Source organism: Dermacentor variabilis, chromosome 6 (genome assembly GCF_050947875.1).
Source record: "Dermacentor variabilis isolate Ectoservices chromosome 6, ASM5094787v1, whole genome shotgun sequence".
Classification (NCBI taxonomy): domain Eukaryota; kingdom Metazoa; phylum Arthropoda; class Arachnida; order Ixodida; family Ixodidae; genus Dermacentor; species Dermacentor variabilis.
The window spans coordinates 93778219-93795092 of NC_134573.1; the positions used below are offsets into that span (position 1 = coordinate 93778219).

The 16874-nt window shown below is 45.7% G+C and overlaps 1 protein-coding gene across 1 annotated transcript; it reads right to left on the bottom strand.

Annotated features, from left to right (window-relative positions):
• Positions 1–78: 78 nt before the first annotated feature.
• Positions 79–16341, bottom strand: LOC142586218 (NADH-cytochrome b5 reductase 2-like). Its single transcript, XM_075697468.1, has 4 exons — positions 16120–16341; positions 8645–8860; positions 3582–3847; positions 79–292 (listed from the first exon to the last, which is right to left on the bottom strand). The coding sequence occupies exons 1-4, from the start codon at positions 16339–16341 to the stop codon at positions 79–81; spliced, it is 918 nt and encodes a 305-aa protein (XP_075553583.1).
• Positions 16342–16874: the final 533 nt, after the last annotated feature.

Sequence of the window (16874 nt, forward strand, 5' to 3'; positions counted from 1 at the left end):
TGCAGGGGGATAATCATGCAGCAACGTTTATAGCCTAATGAATTAATCCATTTGAGTAGCCCGATAGAGTAATGCCACTCAGAAGCATAGCACTCTCTGCGTCTTGTGTCCAATGGCATTCAGCGCCGGTTTGCAGAGGTCGCTGAGAAACGTCCGTGGTCCACACAGGAGCACTATGGTCTCAGCTGTTGGTGAAGGAAGGTGCTCGGCCATGATGCCAGGAGTCAGGGGTCCCGCCACGTATGTAGTTGCACCTTCACCCGTGGGAGGCTTGCTTAGTACGTGACAGAGACTGCAGTAGCAGGCAAAGCATTTATTCAAATGCACGTACCAGTAAGAAAGGTGTGGCTCATACATTAGAGCTTCTCTTTTCACTAAGGATGATTGCTGTCACATACAACGTCTCATTTCTTTTTTCTTTTCTCTTTTTTTGCTTTGATGGGGTTACTCTACCTCGAAACCATGAGAAAAGTAATGACAAGCCTAGAGCGGTTGAAACAATTTACTGTAATAGCTTTTCTACGAACTATCCTTGGTTTTGTCTACCCAAAGGAGCCATGACGCACAGATTACTCAACTATACGCTAAGTAAAATGACATTTTAGGCACTTCATTTGGTTCAGTCCGCCATCTCCTACACCGCTACAACGGACCGTTCCAAGAGTAGCGCCATACCAGATGATCGAGCAAGCCTTAGCGAGTGTCCAAACGTCGCGATGTTGTGTTCACACATGACACCTTACGCGTAGCGGTATCATGAGAGGTACAAAGCTTCTGGGAAACGAAACGAAAACTAGATCGTCAAAAGGGTATTATAGTAAATCTTTAGGGTATCCCTGATCCATGCCAGCATATATCCTGTGGTGTCGATTTCTAGGATCATGATTTGAAAAGAAAAAGTGGTCTAAAATGTCAAGCCGCAAAATTCACAAGAAGTCGTAACAAAGCAACTCGCATCCAACAGGAAGACAAATGTATATTTAGACAAATTATGTTTCATCGCCCTCATCGGTATGATGTTACGGCTATTAACTCAAATTGATATTTACAAGCTGCGCTGGAAGCTTCTTTTTACACAAGTATGAAAACAGTGCGTCAGAGATAGTTTTGTTGTGTGTCCTGTGCTTACAACTGAAGACACACTTGTGTTAAAGGCCGCGTAATTTTTGATTATGTTCCGTCTACTTACGCTATGATGATTGTTGCTGACATAAGCGACCGCAGTTTACACACGGAAAGTGGTGCATTACAGCTTCTCAAAGCAAAGACGTAGATAAAAAGAAAATCGCCGCATCAAGAATGTTGGAAAAACAATGTTTACTAACTGCAGGTGATATTTATTTATTTATTTATTTATTTTAATACCTACATATCTCGTGAAAGCCTACAGTAGGACCACTGTACACCACTCAAGACAGTGGTGTAGAACAGTGAACACATTGCATCGAAGTGGTACAGTTCTCAAAGCACATTCTTCTTAAATCGAACGTATTGGGCATAATCTGAACGCTACAAATGACTGTGCAAAACATATTATACCTAACGTATAGAGAATGACCGAAAAACAGAATACACATGAACGGTGGAACACAGTAGCTTAGGGTACATGAAAAGCCGTAAAAATAAAGAAGTAAATAAACGAACAAATAAAAGAGTAACCGCCAGGGATGGTTGAGTGCATTAAAATAATTCAAGTCACGTGAAGTTTTAGGATTTTGACAGAGTGATACCATTCTTTTATGTAGCGCGGAAAGAAAAGCTACTTGTTGAAGACACCTTAGTGCAGGTGCTAGCTCCTACTTTAGCACGTAATCACGGCGTAGTGAAAGGAATGTCAGAGTGGTAAAATGATCATCTTCCTTCACCACACGGCTCTTTAAAGTATGTTTCGCAAAAAGTAAGTAGGAGAAAAGCGTCTCGTGGTGGGCAGGTTAGTCGGGTTTAGCTGGTTCTGTATTTCTGTCAAGGTGCTTGGGAGTCTGCATTTTTTAACCGTAAATCGGGCTGCACGGTTATGGCACGGTTATGGCGTCAAGGCATTTTTTTCTGCAATTATTAGGTACGGTGATACCAAGTTGTGCATGCACACATAAGTATCGGTGAGATGTTAGTTATGCAACGAACTTGTACTGCTTGAGGGAATGTATAAAATTTCCCTTAATCTAATTTCCTGCGAGGCCGGCTTTTGAAGATATAGCGTATATGTCAGTATTCCATGTTAGATCCGAGGGGAATGTTACCCGTAAACGTTTTGGCTTGGTTTACTTCGGCAATATTGTCATTATTTGAAGAGCAGATGAGACTATTGTTTTTTTTTGCGCAAAACGAATATTTTTCACTGGTTGACGTACATAGTGGCATAACCCACGTTTGACACCAAAAATATGTACAATATAACATTTTAGAACACTGGCTTGACTCATTCGTCACGAATTTCTCTTTATAATATTCAATCATCAGCAGATATGCATAATTTAGAGGCTATGCCCTTGCCTATGTATTTAATGTGAACTAAAAATAAAAGTGGAACCAACAAGGATCCTAGTGGTGCGCCTTAGCATACTGAAAGGTCGGTAGAACGATCACTATTGACGAGTATGTTGTGACAACAGCGCGCTCCAGAAATGCAGCGTCACAACTTTATTTAGTGGGCAAACACAGGAAAGACAGTTGGTGAAATAGTAGGGAGGATCAGATACATTATCGAACGCCTATTTTAAATAGAGAGGAACGCGGTATGAATACAACATAGTACATAAAAAATGCAGAATGTCTATGGGTGCACGCTGTACCCTATCGAGAATGGTTAGAAACAGCCGACACTGTCTGACATGGAGAGCTCGATAAAGCTCCGACTAGGGCTAGTTGGTATGGCATGGTTCTGCTTGCTGCGCTATACTGTCATACAAAGGACAAAAAACGCTGACGCACATGTGTGTCTGCGTTTTTTGTCCTTTGTATAAAAGTATAGCGCAGCAAGCAGAACGACATGGAGCGTACCGAGAACTAGCGTGCAAGCGTTTCCTCAAATTTTTCTAAAAAAGTAATGCTGCGCTGATTTACCGATGTGGGAAGTATTACACAAGCGCAGTGAGACGCACACAACGTAGTTTTTTTTTTTTTGTAATATCGGTGGTCATTCAACTTATACCATCTGCAACTTAGGCATCACTGTGCAACGTTCATCAAACATAAATACCGCATAGCCTGTTTCGTGGCTATGCCACTATGGTGCAGAGCACGATGTCGCGCATTCGAATCCATGCCGCGGTTCTCGCATCCCTATTGTTGTGGAATGCAAAGACCCCCTCGTACTTAGATTTAGGTGTACGTTTTAGGTACCTCCGGTAGTCCTAATTACTCAACATGTGCTCAAAACTAATGAGCTTCGTCAAGGGCAGAGAAGACGAATATTCCGACCACGCAAAAAAATGTGGATTGAAGGAAACTGCGAAACAGAAAAGAAAATATTGTCTGAGCCCGCGTATCCAGGCAGCTATCCATAATAGCGTATGTTAACTTCTACATTCAGGATAACCTTGTCAAGGTAAGTACTGAACGCGTCAGTGTCTGCTCCTTACCTGAACCGCTCAGCGTGCGCCTTGGCGTAACCATTCAGCTCACGACGAGCGATGATGTCTTCTTCGGTGCGGTTGACATCGATCATCATGATTTTCGTTTTGTCCGTCCCGTCCGCCAGCACATGCCGCAGAAGCTGGAGCATTGGCGTGACGCCACTTCCTGCTGCGACCAGTCCTAACCAGGTTGCGGGCGGCAGCCAGCTGCCGTCGACCGTCACGAAACGTCCATGACCTTCATACACAAAGCGGCCTCGTGGGCCCTGGATCTGCGGTCGGAAGTGGGAGGAACACAATAAGGATGAGGGTGATACCCACTCGTGTAACGAAATAATCGTAAGCGGCCAGGGGCCCCATGGCGTAAATCAATTCCAATATCTTTTTATTCAGACTACTGGTGTCAAAATTGTGTAAGTGCCAACGCAAGCATCGGGCGGTGACCCTTAGGCTTGTCTGAACACACCAATCAAACCCTCTCCTCATTTATAGGAAGCCCCTTTTGTTTGCTTTGAAAACGAATAACATTCCCTACACTGAGCGGTTTCTCTTATCTAATTGGCTGACGAGAAGCGAGGAGCACGCTAAAGTGAAGGTGAATTCGATGGGGATGAGCCAGTGCCCTGAAATTTGATAACCGAATGAAGAGAGTATTGCCGGCGTCTTCGGTTGGTCCGCCTTTCCTTACTTAGCTTGTGGTGGCTGATCGAAAATCGCGGTGGCACGCAACGGAAGGTTAAGAATGCCGCTAAAATAGATCCACAGCAAAGAAGAGTTGGCAGAGCCAGGTCGTAAACGTGCCCAAATTCTCAAAACGTTACACGGCCACGAAAAAAGTTTTATTGCACGCAAATAAACCCATGCTCTCCGGCAGGTGCGAGTATAGCCAGTGCCTGAGCGATCGGCGGCAGCCATCTTGTATTCCTTTGAGAACGGCGCAGCCTGCGGCTATTGAGGAACAAATTCAGCTTTGTTCGGTATATTAATACATCTTTAATTCGCACACGTCGTTTTGACGCTATGAGTTTTCACGGTTTTGTGACGTCGCGTGACCGGCACGTGAAGTTGGCGCAGTTCGAAAACTTTTGACCGATAGCCGAAGGCTAATGGCGAAAAGGCGTCGAATCAGAAATAAGTGTTTTTTTATTCGGTCCAGTTGTGCATAATCAGTGTGTACACGTCATATCAGATGGGGAGCTATCGCGGTTTCGTGACGTCGCATGACACAAAGCCCCTCCATCCACCCCGCCCCGCCGACCAGGTTAAGCACCGCCAACCTACCCTCCTCCTCCTTTCTCAATCCTATCCAACTCACCCCTTTAGCTTCCGACGTCAAGCGGAACTTACGTAGCTGCAGCTTCCTGTTCCGAGTGGAAGAGACGTTATGTTTTTTTAGCGTTGTTTACTTTCGCGTCGATGGAGAGGCTTTAATTGCACCAACTGCGGTTCAAACTGTGAATGCGATTCCATCCCTATTGTAACCAGCGATTTGGTCGGGTTCGCTGCTTCGCGTCAACCTGCGACGGGTTGTGCCACGAGAGACAACGTACAGTGGAATTCAGTGCCTGGGCGCATGGAGACCACTGCCGTTTTTCGTGCATTTGGAAAACAGCGTCCGCGAACTACTACTTCAGCAGAATACAGCAGCTTGTCCCCTTTTCATTCTTCTTATGGTGACTGCCACAGCTCTGCTAAGCACGCGCGGGCATGTCAACATCAACTAACAGCAGCCAAAGCGGAAATTCCCGCAACGCAACTCCAGGAAGCGGAAACGCCGGAACCGGTAATTTTGAAACCGGAAATGCCGGAACCGGATTTGGTGTGAGGGAAAAAGGCGGCGCACAACAAAGGTTGTCGCTCCTTAAGAAAGCGGCGGTACGTGACGGATGGAGGGGCTTTAGTGGCGAAGTGGTGATGGTCCAAAAAAGCTTTTGACCAATCGCGGAGGGCTGATTGCAGAAATGGAACAGAAAAATTTGTATTAGTTCTACGTTATCGCACCCCAGGACCGGTAAGCGCTCGTGCCACAGACTCGGTATTTTGATAGAAATCAAGATCCCTCTCGTGGATGTTAGTGTAAATAAATTACATTTGTCCGATTTAATAACTCAAGATTCGGAAGAAATCTCATGTAGTTCGAAAGAACCATGCAGAAAAGAAAACAGCACGCATGCCTTCGAACTACGCGCAGCATTGACCATTCATTGATAGCATGTTTGAAGGCAAAAAAATGTCACAGAACGCAAGAGTCTATAGCCTTGCGAGTGCTTTAAGTCTCCCCCGCTTTCTTCACAGCGCGGTGAAATCAAAACCACCGCCGCTACTTTCACGGAAAAAAATACTTGGACGTGCCTCAATAGTGGGCTTCATGACTTCTAAATTGCAGATGTTGCACTTTATGCACCACTGTAAAATTCGTTTAATTATGTATTGGTAATTAATGACCCTACCTCATGATAAAATAAATTTTCAGTTGCTCTAAATGACTAAGGATGTTACTAAGTTGGTTGTGCTATCGTAGCGCCCATGTGGACTTTTTAAGGAATGGCTCAAGTTAGCCTAAACACCCTGCACTGATAATTTATTGCACAAGAAAGGATGAAATAAAGGAAGGAATGATACAGCATCCGTTTTCCATACTTACGAAAAGGCTCTGGATAAAGGTACATCCGACGTCTCCCTCCAACATTTTTTAGAGGTTCAATAGATAGGTCCGATATTGTTTTTATGGAATTACGTCCGACGATTTCTGTTAGCTTTTTTTTACTGTTTCACGTTAGGATACGTGTTCCATAAGCACGCTGAACAGCTAAATACATGCTTTCATAGCATCAGCGCTGATTGTGTGTGTGACCATGCGCGTATTTTGCGGCACGCTCATCATTGCAGTAGGAACAGTCACATTTACTTCCATAGCCTTGATCCGCAGTTTCCCAGCAAGAAAAGCTCATTTTATTTGGGGCCCTTCGATGAGGTATTATGTGACAACGTGCGCTAATCGCAAATAGACCAACGCTGCAGTTACGCGTCGCTATTGATTCACTAAGCCATTGGTGGAAATCTGGTGGTGTAACAGCGTTTCACAATTACAAATACGTCGAAGTCGAAACTGCAATCCTGAAATCAACAGAATCATTAACTAACGAAAGCAAAGAAGGACATCTCATCTCCGCGCTGTCAGCTCCGCTGACCGCTCTTCAAGTTCCGTTCAGCATTCATTCGCGAGGAAGCGCGAGTGACCCTTTTCGTACCATTTGCTTTATAGCTCAATGCAGTTCTTCCTTGACGTTTTTTCGCAAGATCGCTTTAATCATTCCTCAAGGCCGACAATTAATAAAAGCTTAAAAACTGGTAACACGGGTTACGGCGTCGTATAAGACGTGTTTCTGCATAAGTTTAAAAGCATTTTTGGTTGTGTCACTAGAATATACACACTTATAATTTGACGTCGCTTGGTCTACTTAAAATAGTGAATGCTGTAGCGAATAGCTACTGTGTGGAGGGGTCGGTGCGGACGAATCAAACACATTGGAGAACGCGCGTACACTAGCTACTGTTATGGTCACCAATGCCAACGCGGCTGAAGGCTCGCTTTTCTAACGCAACGTGCAAGGAATCTTTGTATCATATAGATAAGGTACGTAAAGCGCACAAGAAGTGGTGTTTAGAAACGCCGAAATGAGCAAGCATTATGCAGCAAAAATCGGAACAGTTAGCAGTGAGTTGTAAATATTACAAGTGCACAAACTCACGCAACTCGGTCGTTTTGTCAGCGTTGCGGCACAATATCAGATTGCAACGCTGAGTCCATGGTTTTGATACGAATTAGGGTCATGCCTTTAAGTAAGCTTGCTGCTCCGTTCTTACATGCACTGTAGACCGCATGTAATAACTGCGGAATAAACGGCGCAATAGGTCTGACTGTCGAGCGGCCATGAGGACCCGTTGCTTGCTGTAATTTGCAATTATGTGATATAAGTGGGGAAAGTGCTTTCGCCATAGCAAAGACACTGGCGAAAAAAATGAATAAGAAAAAAAGTAAAAAAGAGAAAAAGTACGTTGGTTAGCCAAGCACGTTATCTTAACGCCACCACTTAAACTTGCCAAATGTTTTTTTTTATTTGCTATATTAACCATTGCATCAAAATTGGAAACATTCTCCATCGCATTATAGTTGATTTCAGCGTTTCGATGGCCAGTTTTTGTGTGCTTTGCGTACGTTCTGCTCTAGCCTCATATCCTTTAACTTATTTAACCCCTAGAGCCACTTCTCAACACTTCTTTCGTCAGAATAGTGGGCCATCGGCCTTCGTATCACGAATTGCCGTCGAAATTCTCTATGGCACGTACTCCTCCCTCTTGATTGTGAAGGTTCGCAGCTAGTATATATAATGACGGGAAGGTATGCATATATGATAATGAGCTCTGCACGTATATAAACTGCTGTATTCTGAACTTCGGGCGAAGATTCGAGGAATGGGGTTCTCCTGACGGATTCACCATTTCGCCGTATCTTTAAGCCGACAAACACGATTGATCGTGCGTACGTGCAACGCAGCTTTAGGCACTTCGTTAGAAAAATTATAAAAGCAGTTTATACAGCGTGTACTAGATTTTTCTACTCCTCACATTCTTTGGCCGGTAGCCTCCTCCCTTGGACACTGTCATAGTAACGCTTGCACAGCAGCGAAGAAAACAACATGTGTTTCAAGGCGTTTTTCTTGACAAATTTTTAATAAACATGTCAATGTTCGATGTTTTGATCCTCCCTAAAGTTGTTGTTGATTTTTGAAATAAATGAACTTTATTCCAATGTCATCCGACTTGGGGCCAATCCAGGCCCCCATCCCCCTCCGAAGTTGGTGCGCGCCTGAAGGAAGCCGATTCAAAGCACGGAGCAATTATGCGGAAATGATTTCTTCATCGTCGTCTTCCTTACGATGTATATTAGTGCCCATTTAAACTGTTTCGGTGTTAAGCGCATTTTCTTCTGCTTCTATTTTTCTCTTAATATAGTGCAGTGGAAAACTACGCGACACGCTTAGCCTCGGCAATGTTTACAGTCTTACCTTTAATTTTGTCCCTAGGCGAACCGTGTCGAGGAACTGGGACATCCCGCCCACTTCAGGAAATTCCCGTGACACGCCCCTGCGGTACACCTTGACCATAATGTCGAAGCCTCCTGCCTGGTCGCAACGGCTCACAGGTGTGTACGGTCTCGTCACGGAGCAGCCATCGATACGCGCACAGAGAAGCAGGTGCTGGCCGACGCAGATGCCCAGCGTCTGCGCAGGCAGGCACCACCAAGAGCGATGTGCGCTAAGCAAAAAATTTGAATTGAGTTCTGGGGTTTTACGCACCAAAAGCACGATTTTATTATGATACAGGCGGTTGTTGGCAACTGCGCATTAATTTTCACCACCAACGCATCTTTAAACTGCTTCCATTGCACTGGAAACGGACATTTCTGCGTTTCGCCCCTATCGAAATGCGGCTGACGCAGCCAGGATTTTATCCCACGACCTCGTACTCAGCAGGGCAAAACAAAAACCGCTAAGCCACCATGGCTGTCCAGCAAAAACTTGGGAGTTACCGAGTGCACGTCCCACCTGACTATAGATTAGGAATTGCGTGTGGCAAGCTACATACTGAAGTGGGCTGTCCACTATGGCTGTCCAGTAATGCACTGAAACGAAATGAAATTCCGCAGTATTACGTGCGAAAACAAGGATCTGATAATGAGGCACGCCGTAAGGGGGAGATCGAATTAATGTCGCCCACCTGCGAATCTTTAATGTCCACCCAACTCAAGGCATAGAGGCGTTTCTTGCATTTCGTTCTTATAATTGTCTGGCCGCCTTCGCCGCTTTACTCTAACACAAAATATCAACCGCAAGGCAAATACTTGCAGTTTTGACGTTTTATTAGGCTGCAAGAGCTAGCACAAGGACAGCAGTTTACCAAATGGGTGAAATAAATATGCAGCGGTAAGAAATTACGAACGGCGACATGCCAGCCTTTGCTCATCCTTTACTACAGAAGGCGGTAGTTGTCTGATTTGAGGACTTAATAGCGTAGCTAAGGTTAAAGCGGTTAAAAGCATAGATACAGACCGTCTTCGTGGAGGAGTTACCTGTAGAGGAACCAGAGGGCTCTTCCGGCAGTGAGCTGCGCGTGGCCTCAGGCGAAAGATCAGGAATACGAAACCATTACCGCTTCTGAGCTGCTTATGCACGACGAGCTGTCGGAAATGCAACTGGGTGCTCCCTTACGCATTTTCATGCTGGAAAATGTAGAGCTGTAGAGGCAAGGCGTGTGCAGTAGTTGGCTGCAAAATTAGTGACTACCATGCTTAGTAACGGAATGAATCTGTGTGGCCAAGTTCACGGACTGGTGCTACATAAAAACTCTACTGCCTTTGTTACCGGCCCTTTGTGATGCACGGTTTTCCTCGAGGATGAAAAATTCACCCATCTGTTAGTGTTTTTGCATGCCTACCTTATATTGAAAGGTCTTTGATGTAGGGACGTCGGCAAGACGGCGACATTGAGAACCCACTCGTTAGACAGTGGCAAAAGGCGTTTGTGACGCTTACTGGCATGGTAAGTTCCTTGCACGTTATGTAGACATCTACCACGACGCACACGCAAACATACGCCCAGTCTATCGCCAACGTATCAGGAGTAAGTGAATGTGCGCACTCTTGAATCAACGCGCTGACCCATGGACGACGATGACTGACAGCACAGGAATGTTCAAAGCAGAATGTTTCGTGATCGTTCACATAGTAAGCGAGTGACTATCAAAAATATGCCTTTTCTAAAGCTATTACAGAACACAGAACATCTACGTCCCATGCCTTTTCCGCACCAATAACAAATATATCGCAACTGAGCGATCCCGCGAGCGATTGAAAAAAAAGTAATAAATAGCCAGACAGTGACCGCACAGAGGAACGTTACTGAGCCATAAACATGACAACCCGCTACTTCGAAGTGTTTGCCAAATAAGAACGAAAAGCGAAACACACTCATTCCTATTTAATTCATAATTGGAAAGTTTGGAGTGCTTGTAACACGTTTCTAGCAGCACTTCTAGTTCAAGCACCATATACACTGCTCGCACAGTTTCGACAAGGCGTGTTGAGCTGCGAAAGCGCTTCCATATCTTCGGAAGCTGCGCCTAGAGTTTCGTGTCCTGCACACAGTCGCCATCAACAATTTCCCCCGAAACAGAAGTTTGTTGAGCCGCAGTGGGATCATGCACATTTATTGCAAACACGAAGGCAGCTGAGCAAAGCAATCGACGTGTGACCACGTGACCAAACATGGTGACGCCCACGAATTGCCGTGAAAAGAGTCTATAGTCCGGCGTTTCCATCGTGCCGTGCAGCGGCTGGTGAAGTAGGATAGGTCATGCCAGAGACGCTAAGCTCAGTAACATTTTAGCCTATGTATAGTTCAGCGTCTTAAACGTGGCCTACAGCAGCATGGCCATCAGTTGCTGCCGCAGCGCCAGCGCCATTGGCGTAGCCAACGGGAGGGGTCGAAACTCCTCCCCCGGCCACAAAAATTTCTAATGAATCCTTCCCTTCCGTTTTTCCCATGGAACAGAAAGTTCCTGGAGCTGGGCTCCGAAAGAAGGACAGATATGAAAGAGGAAACTTCAATGTGAAATCAAAAGCCGAGGGCTATTGGCGGTAGAAAGGGGGGGGTCTTATGGGGACGACCTTGTCTTCCTTGCACAGAACCCTGCGGGCCCATACATTGCACGCCTCTACCTCACTCCGGATTATATTAACCATAACTGCTGAGGGGGGATAAGCACAGAAAATTCCATACACAGATAAAGATGGGATGAACGCGTGCATAAAACTTCGGGGCATTGTTGCTCCCCACCAAGCCTTTGTGTCGTCGAAGACCTTCAGATTCCGATACTTTATAAGATGGTTGACCACGCCGTGCGGAAGAAAGCATTCCGAAAATATTACTACTTGCTTGTCTAGGAAACACGTAATAAGCTCCCCCAATCTTTTCTTTTCTTCTTTCTTTTCTTGTCTCTGACATTAGTTACGTTAATAAACTCGGGAAAACCTTCTGTTAGATTAGTTTGTACACGCTGTTAAGAACGAAACAGGGCAAAAAACGGGACAATAAAGGAAAGACATACAGAAAGCTGATGCGCGCATGACGAAATACATGAAAGACATGGTGCTGGGCCAGGGAAGCTCAGAAACCGCCACAACAAACAGGGTGTGTTAAGAACGGCCAGCTGAAGTGCAAGTTTGCCAGCCATTTACGCCAGTGGTGGAAACCTCCTCTTGGAACGCCGCCGCCAACCTCTAGCTACGGCGTGACTAAGTCGACTTTGTGTCGGGAACAATACGCACGTCCTCGACTCTCCATCGCTTCAGCTAGGATGCGTTTGACGAAGCAGGCTTTGTGCTGAAACCGCCACCGTTACGCTCTAGCCTCGTCGCCGTTGTGACGGAATGAGTTCGGCGGGCCAACTATTGTTACCGAACTCCCCAACGCGGACCTGATCTGCTACGGGTGGGGGAGTGGCCGCGGGAACGTCGTCGTAGGCTCCTTCCCACGCGCCGACCAAGACGCAAGACAATGTGCTACCCGAGCGCGCTAACCGGGTCGGCTCCGATTTCTACGAAGCCCCTCTGACGTCGGCTCCGGGCCATGCACCTGCGTGTGTGTGTGTGTGCATGTGTGTGTGTGTGTGTGTGTGTGTGTGTGTGTGTGTGTGTGTGTGTGTGTGTGTGTGTGGGTGTGTGTGTGTGTGTGTGTGTGTGTGTGTGTGTGTGTGTGTGTGTGTGTGTGTGTGTGCGTTTGTAAGCCGTCCCGGGGAAAGGCGGCTTGTTTACAATGACTGGACGAACGTTTCCGTCCCCTTGGACTCAAGGGGAGGACCAAGTGCTTAGAAGCAGCGATTGTCGGCTGCTGGAGTGTGCTTGTCGTCATGCTGTGTGCTCGAAATGTACTCGTGAGCTGTGTGCTCGATTGCTGTATGCTTCGTCTTGCGGGCGCCATTTGGGAGTCACGCTAGACTGTCGATGTATGTCTTGTTTCCACTGTAAATAATGTAAATAAACCCTGTTCGTCTATAGTCCTGTCGCCCCAAGTTCCTCCGATCGTCCTACAAGCCCGACTCCAAATCTTACAAATGGGGGAAGCGGCGAGATCGTCTCCAAGATCTTACAGGGGAGGGCAGGTAGGTCTCGAATGGCCTCGAAGTCCATGCAGAAACAGCAATATAGGAATTTTAGAGGCTGAACCTCGCCGTTCAACAACCCTGTGAATGTTCAACAGTGCAATAATCAATAACGGAAAATAATTTTAAGAAGGGCAGTAAGGTGGTGTATACGAGGAGGAGGGGGAGGGGGGGAGTGGATGCGCATAAAATGCGTCAAGAATGAAGGTGACGGATAATTACCAACATAGGGACAGCGCCTCGTTACTTTCCTATCGCTCAACGCCAGGTGACCGTGGTCAGTCACTTAGCTCAGGCTCACCTACCCCCGGCGTAACATGTGCTGCTTGGTGCGGAGAGTCCATCCCAAGTTCACACCTCGGCAATTTTCAGAATAGACGGGTGTTAGGGGCACGACACTTTCAAATATGTCGGTGCTAGTGGCCCTTATTTGACTGCGAACTACGGATGCCCTCATTTTCAGCAAGGCTTCTAAACAGGAAGCAGCCCTGCTTCGGACTGTCTCCCTCGCCAACTCCCGAGTGCGATCAAATAACAATATGCGTCGCGTGATGACTAGACTATCATGATCCTTCCAGACATCCTTTCAAACAAGTTGACAGCAGGTCACCGAAAGTGAGTGAAACTTGCATCTTATGATACTATTGAAGTTTTAGCCCCAAGCTTCGTTTCTGCATTTTTAAATCCAGAATACTATCGCAAGCCCGCAACACCGAAAGCGCGATTGAGCGAGAGGAAACTTGCAAAATAGGGCCCGCCCTCTTCCGTACGTAGCCGTGGCCGTACCATTGACTGGAAGATTTGGCTGGAAAACGACGGTTATGTTAACCGTAACTAGGGCTGCAGCAAGCCTAGCCAGCTTGGCCTGCAAACAAGACACATGATAATGCGCTGTCTTGTTTTTGTTTGACCGCGTTTTCAGAGCTGTTCTTTCTTCCAAGTCCTGCACCAGCCAGGTCATCAACACACATTATATGCGTGCGTCAATTCGTAAACGAAATTTCAGTTTTTGTTACCATTTTTAAAAAATAGCATACGGATGATAGCATAATTGGAGAAGTGACTGCACGCCTTGACAATGAAAAACATGCATCCTCGTAGTTAAATCATTTTTGTCCGGAGTGCTAGGGAGTTTGTCTTTGCGTGGTGTACAACCTATATATATATATATATATATATATATATATATATATATATATATATATATCCCTTACTATATATATATATATATATATATATATATATATATATATAGTAAGGGAATTTTTCATGGTCCAAGCGTATTTAGCAAGTTGCGAAGCACAACTTGGCGGTTATCTTCCGATTATTTCACCATCAGTTTCGGTCGGCGGACCGACCTTTCTGAAGGGATAGGTATCGCTTAAAAAAGGGGGTCCACCCACCGAAACTGTTGGGTAACAAAACAAAAAAACAGCCAGGAAATTGTGCTTCTCAGTTATGTGCGCATATATATATATATATATAGAGAGAGAGAGAGAGAGAGAGAGAGGGAGGGGGCAGTTGTCGGTAGACAAGCCCCCCTCCCCCCCGCCCCGAGAAATATATTTCTGGCTACGCCACTGGCGAGCGCACAAGCCCGAGCAAGTCTTTTGTTGTTTGTCGAAGGCGCAAACTCAACACGCTCGCATCAGTGAACTTCAACTGTAAAGCAGCATACTGTTGGTAAGTCAAGCTAGTGCCCCATGCACTCTGCTCCAGCGGCCACTACGTGAGATAGGACATGTTCTGTTGCCCTGCCAGCCACGCTAGACTGTAGAGCGTTCAATTTTCGCCGGCGTAGAGCAACTCCGTCGCGCGGGGTTCGCGTCCAGGTTACGCCTGATATATGTGCGCCTTTAGCTTGGCATGCAAATGCACTCTTCGTCTGTTAGCGGAGACAGAACGCATCGAGGGTCTGCTCGTTGAACGCACACAACGAGGTACAGAAAACCGGCTTGACTCGGTGAACACTTCGCATTGAAAGAACGTCGCTGGAGTGGACATGCATGCGCAAAGGGCGCGAAGCAGCTAGGAGATTATAGGAAATTTGCGGCTAGCAGACGTGCGGAACCTGTTCGTTTGTTCTACGTTATACAAGCAAGGGAAGCGAACTAGCGGGGGTCCGGTTTTCTACAGTCTAAATTGTACGTCAGTTCCGGCGAACGGTAATGGCGGCGTCTTTTTTTTTCAGTTTAGATGTGAAAAACATCCATTTTTAGGGCGTTTTGTGAAGCACACAGTTGCATATCAAGTCAAATTTTTCACGGAAGCTACGGTAGAACCAAATTCTGTGAAACGGAGCTTATAATGCGGTCCGGAATTCTATTGTAGTTTGCCTCTGACGCATGGAAGAAAGCCATATACATTAAGTGTTTGAGAGAAATATAAACATGAAGTGGTAACTTTTAACAAAGATTGCGGCAATTCAAGTTCCGGAGATTCTTCACGGTAGCTAAAATTGGGCATTAAAACGGGTAACAGACAGGAAGAATGCTACTATGTCGTGCTATGCAGCTAAATGTTGCATGGGCATCTAAATTCCTGTAACTACTTCATCTACCATTTAGTCCATGCTATAGTCTGAACAGTGCATGAAACACACTCCCTCCTTTAAAAGTAAAGTGGTTGGTTTTTCTATATTTTATTTTTAGAGTACACATTTCTTCATCTGACAAAAAAGAATATTCTTTAATGAAGCATTCGAATTTATTAACTGCTTCAGCGTGGCATTTTGTGCGGCCTAGTTTACCGAGAGGTATTTTGCTGAGCACCCTTTCGATCTCGCCCCTTTCGATATGTGCCTGGTACGATAGGCCAAACTAGAGGGCGTGTTATTGAGATCAGGGGGCATGCAAACAGTTCGAACGCCTGCGCTGTAACCGGCCAGTTGGTCGCTCATTGCCATAGCTATGGTTGTAGTAACTTTTTCGCAGACGGATGTCATCAGAAAGAAAAATGACACAGAAGCACGTGTCACCTATAGGGCCGGTCATTGCCATATTCATGAAAGGCATGCCGTCATTCACTTTATCCGTGAATTTAATAGAATAAATTTCTCCCTTGCACACAAGCCTCTGATAAAAAAATCTAATTTATATTCGTGTATCATTCATATGCCGCTACAATACGTTAGTCTGTTTTCATGCTCCTTTGCCATTTCCCATAATTTTCTTTTTGGCATCCCTTCAATACGATGAAATGTTAGTGAGCGATGATAACGAATTCTTTCTGCCATCTTTGTGTTATGTTACACCGGCCGAATCAGTCATTTAATACATAAAGCCCCTCGTGTGAGCCTGGCATGAAACCACTCCAACCGTACCTGGTAGCGGCTCCGAAAAGAGAAGCGCAGGAGGCGAACGTCGGGGGTGATGGGGATTCGGCGCTCCAGCCGCACTGTGTACCAGGCATTTGGGTCGACGAGCAGCACGTCATTTGTGAAGGGGATGCCTATCTTGCGCATGAGCAACATGACCAGTGCAAAAGCTCCGAAGGCGGCTGCGACAGAAGCGACGATCACGACCAGCTGGCGCGCCCGCTTCATTTGCAGTGTTGTGGAGGTAGGTGCAGAACCTGGTGATATTGCTGCCGACTTACGAGCGATCACTTCTTCTTCTACTTCTTATATCTTGTTTTATTTTAAACTGTTTTATGCATGCAGAAGTAACAAGCGTAGCCATTGCAACAATACTGCGTTTAAGCATTTGTTTATCTGAACAATTTCTACGCCCCCATGCCCCAGACATCAGTTTACATGTTTACTTTAGACATTGAAATTTTTGCCACCAGTGAAATGCACCATCAAGGTTGCTGTAATTACATTCATGGCGTATTTACACACAACTTCAGGCGATAGAGTCACGTAACGATTTTTGTTTTAAATTTCGGAGGCACAAATGCAATCGCGATAAGTGAAATAATGAAAAAAATAACTAATGTTGTAGCTCACGCATTACAAAATATTCACCTCCTGTTTTGCACTTAACCTTAACTTACTCGACTCTTGGCTATTCCCTTAGAGTGGGTACATTCCAGTATACCACAAGGATCTACCTCTGCATAACATATATTGCAGAC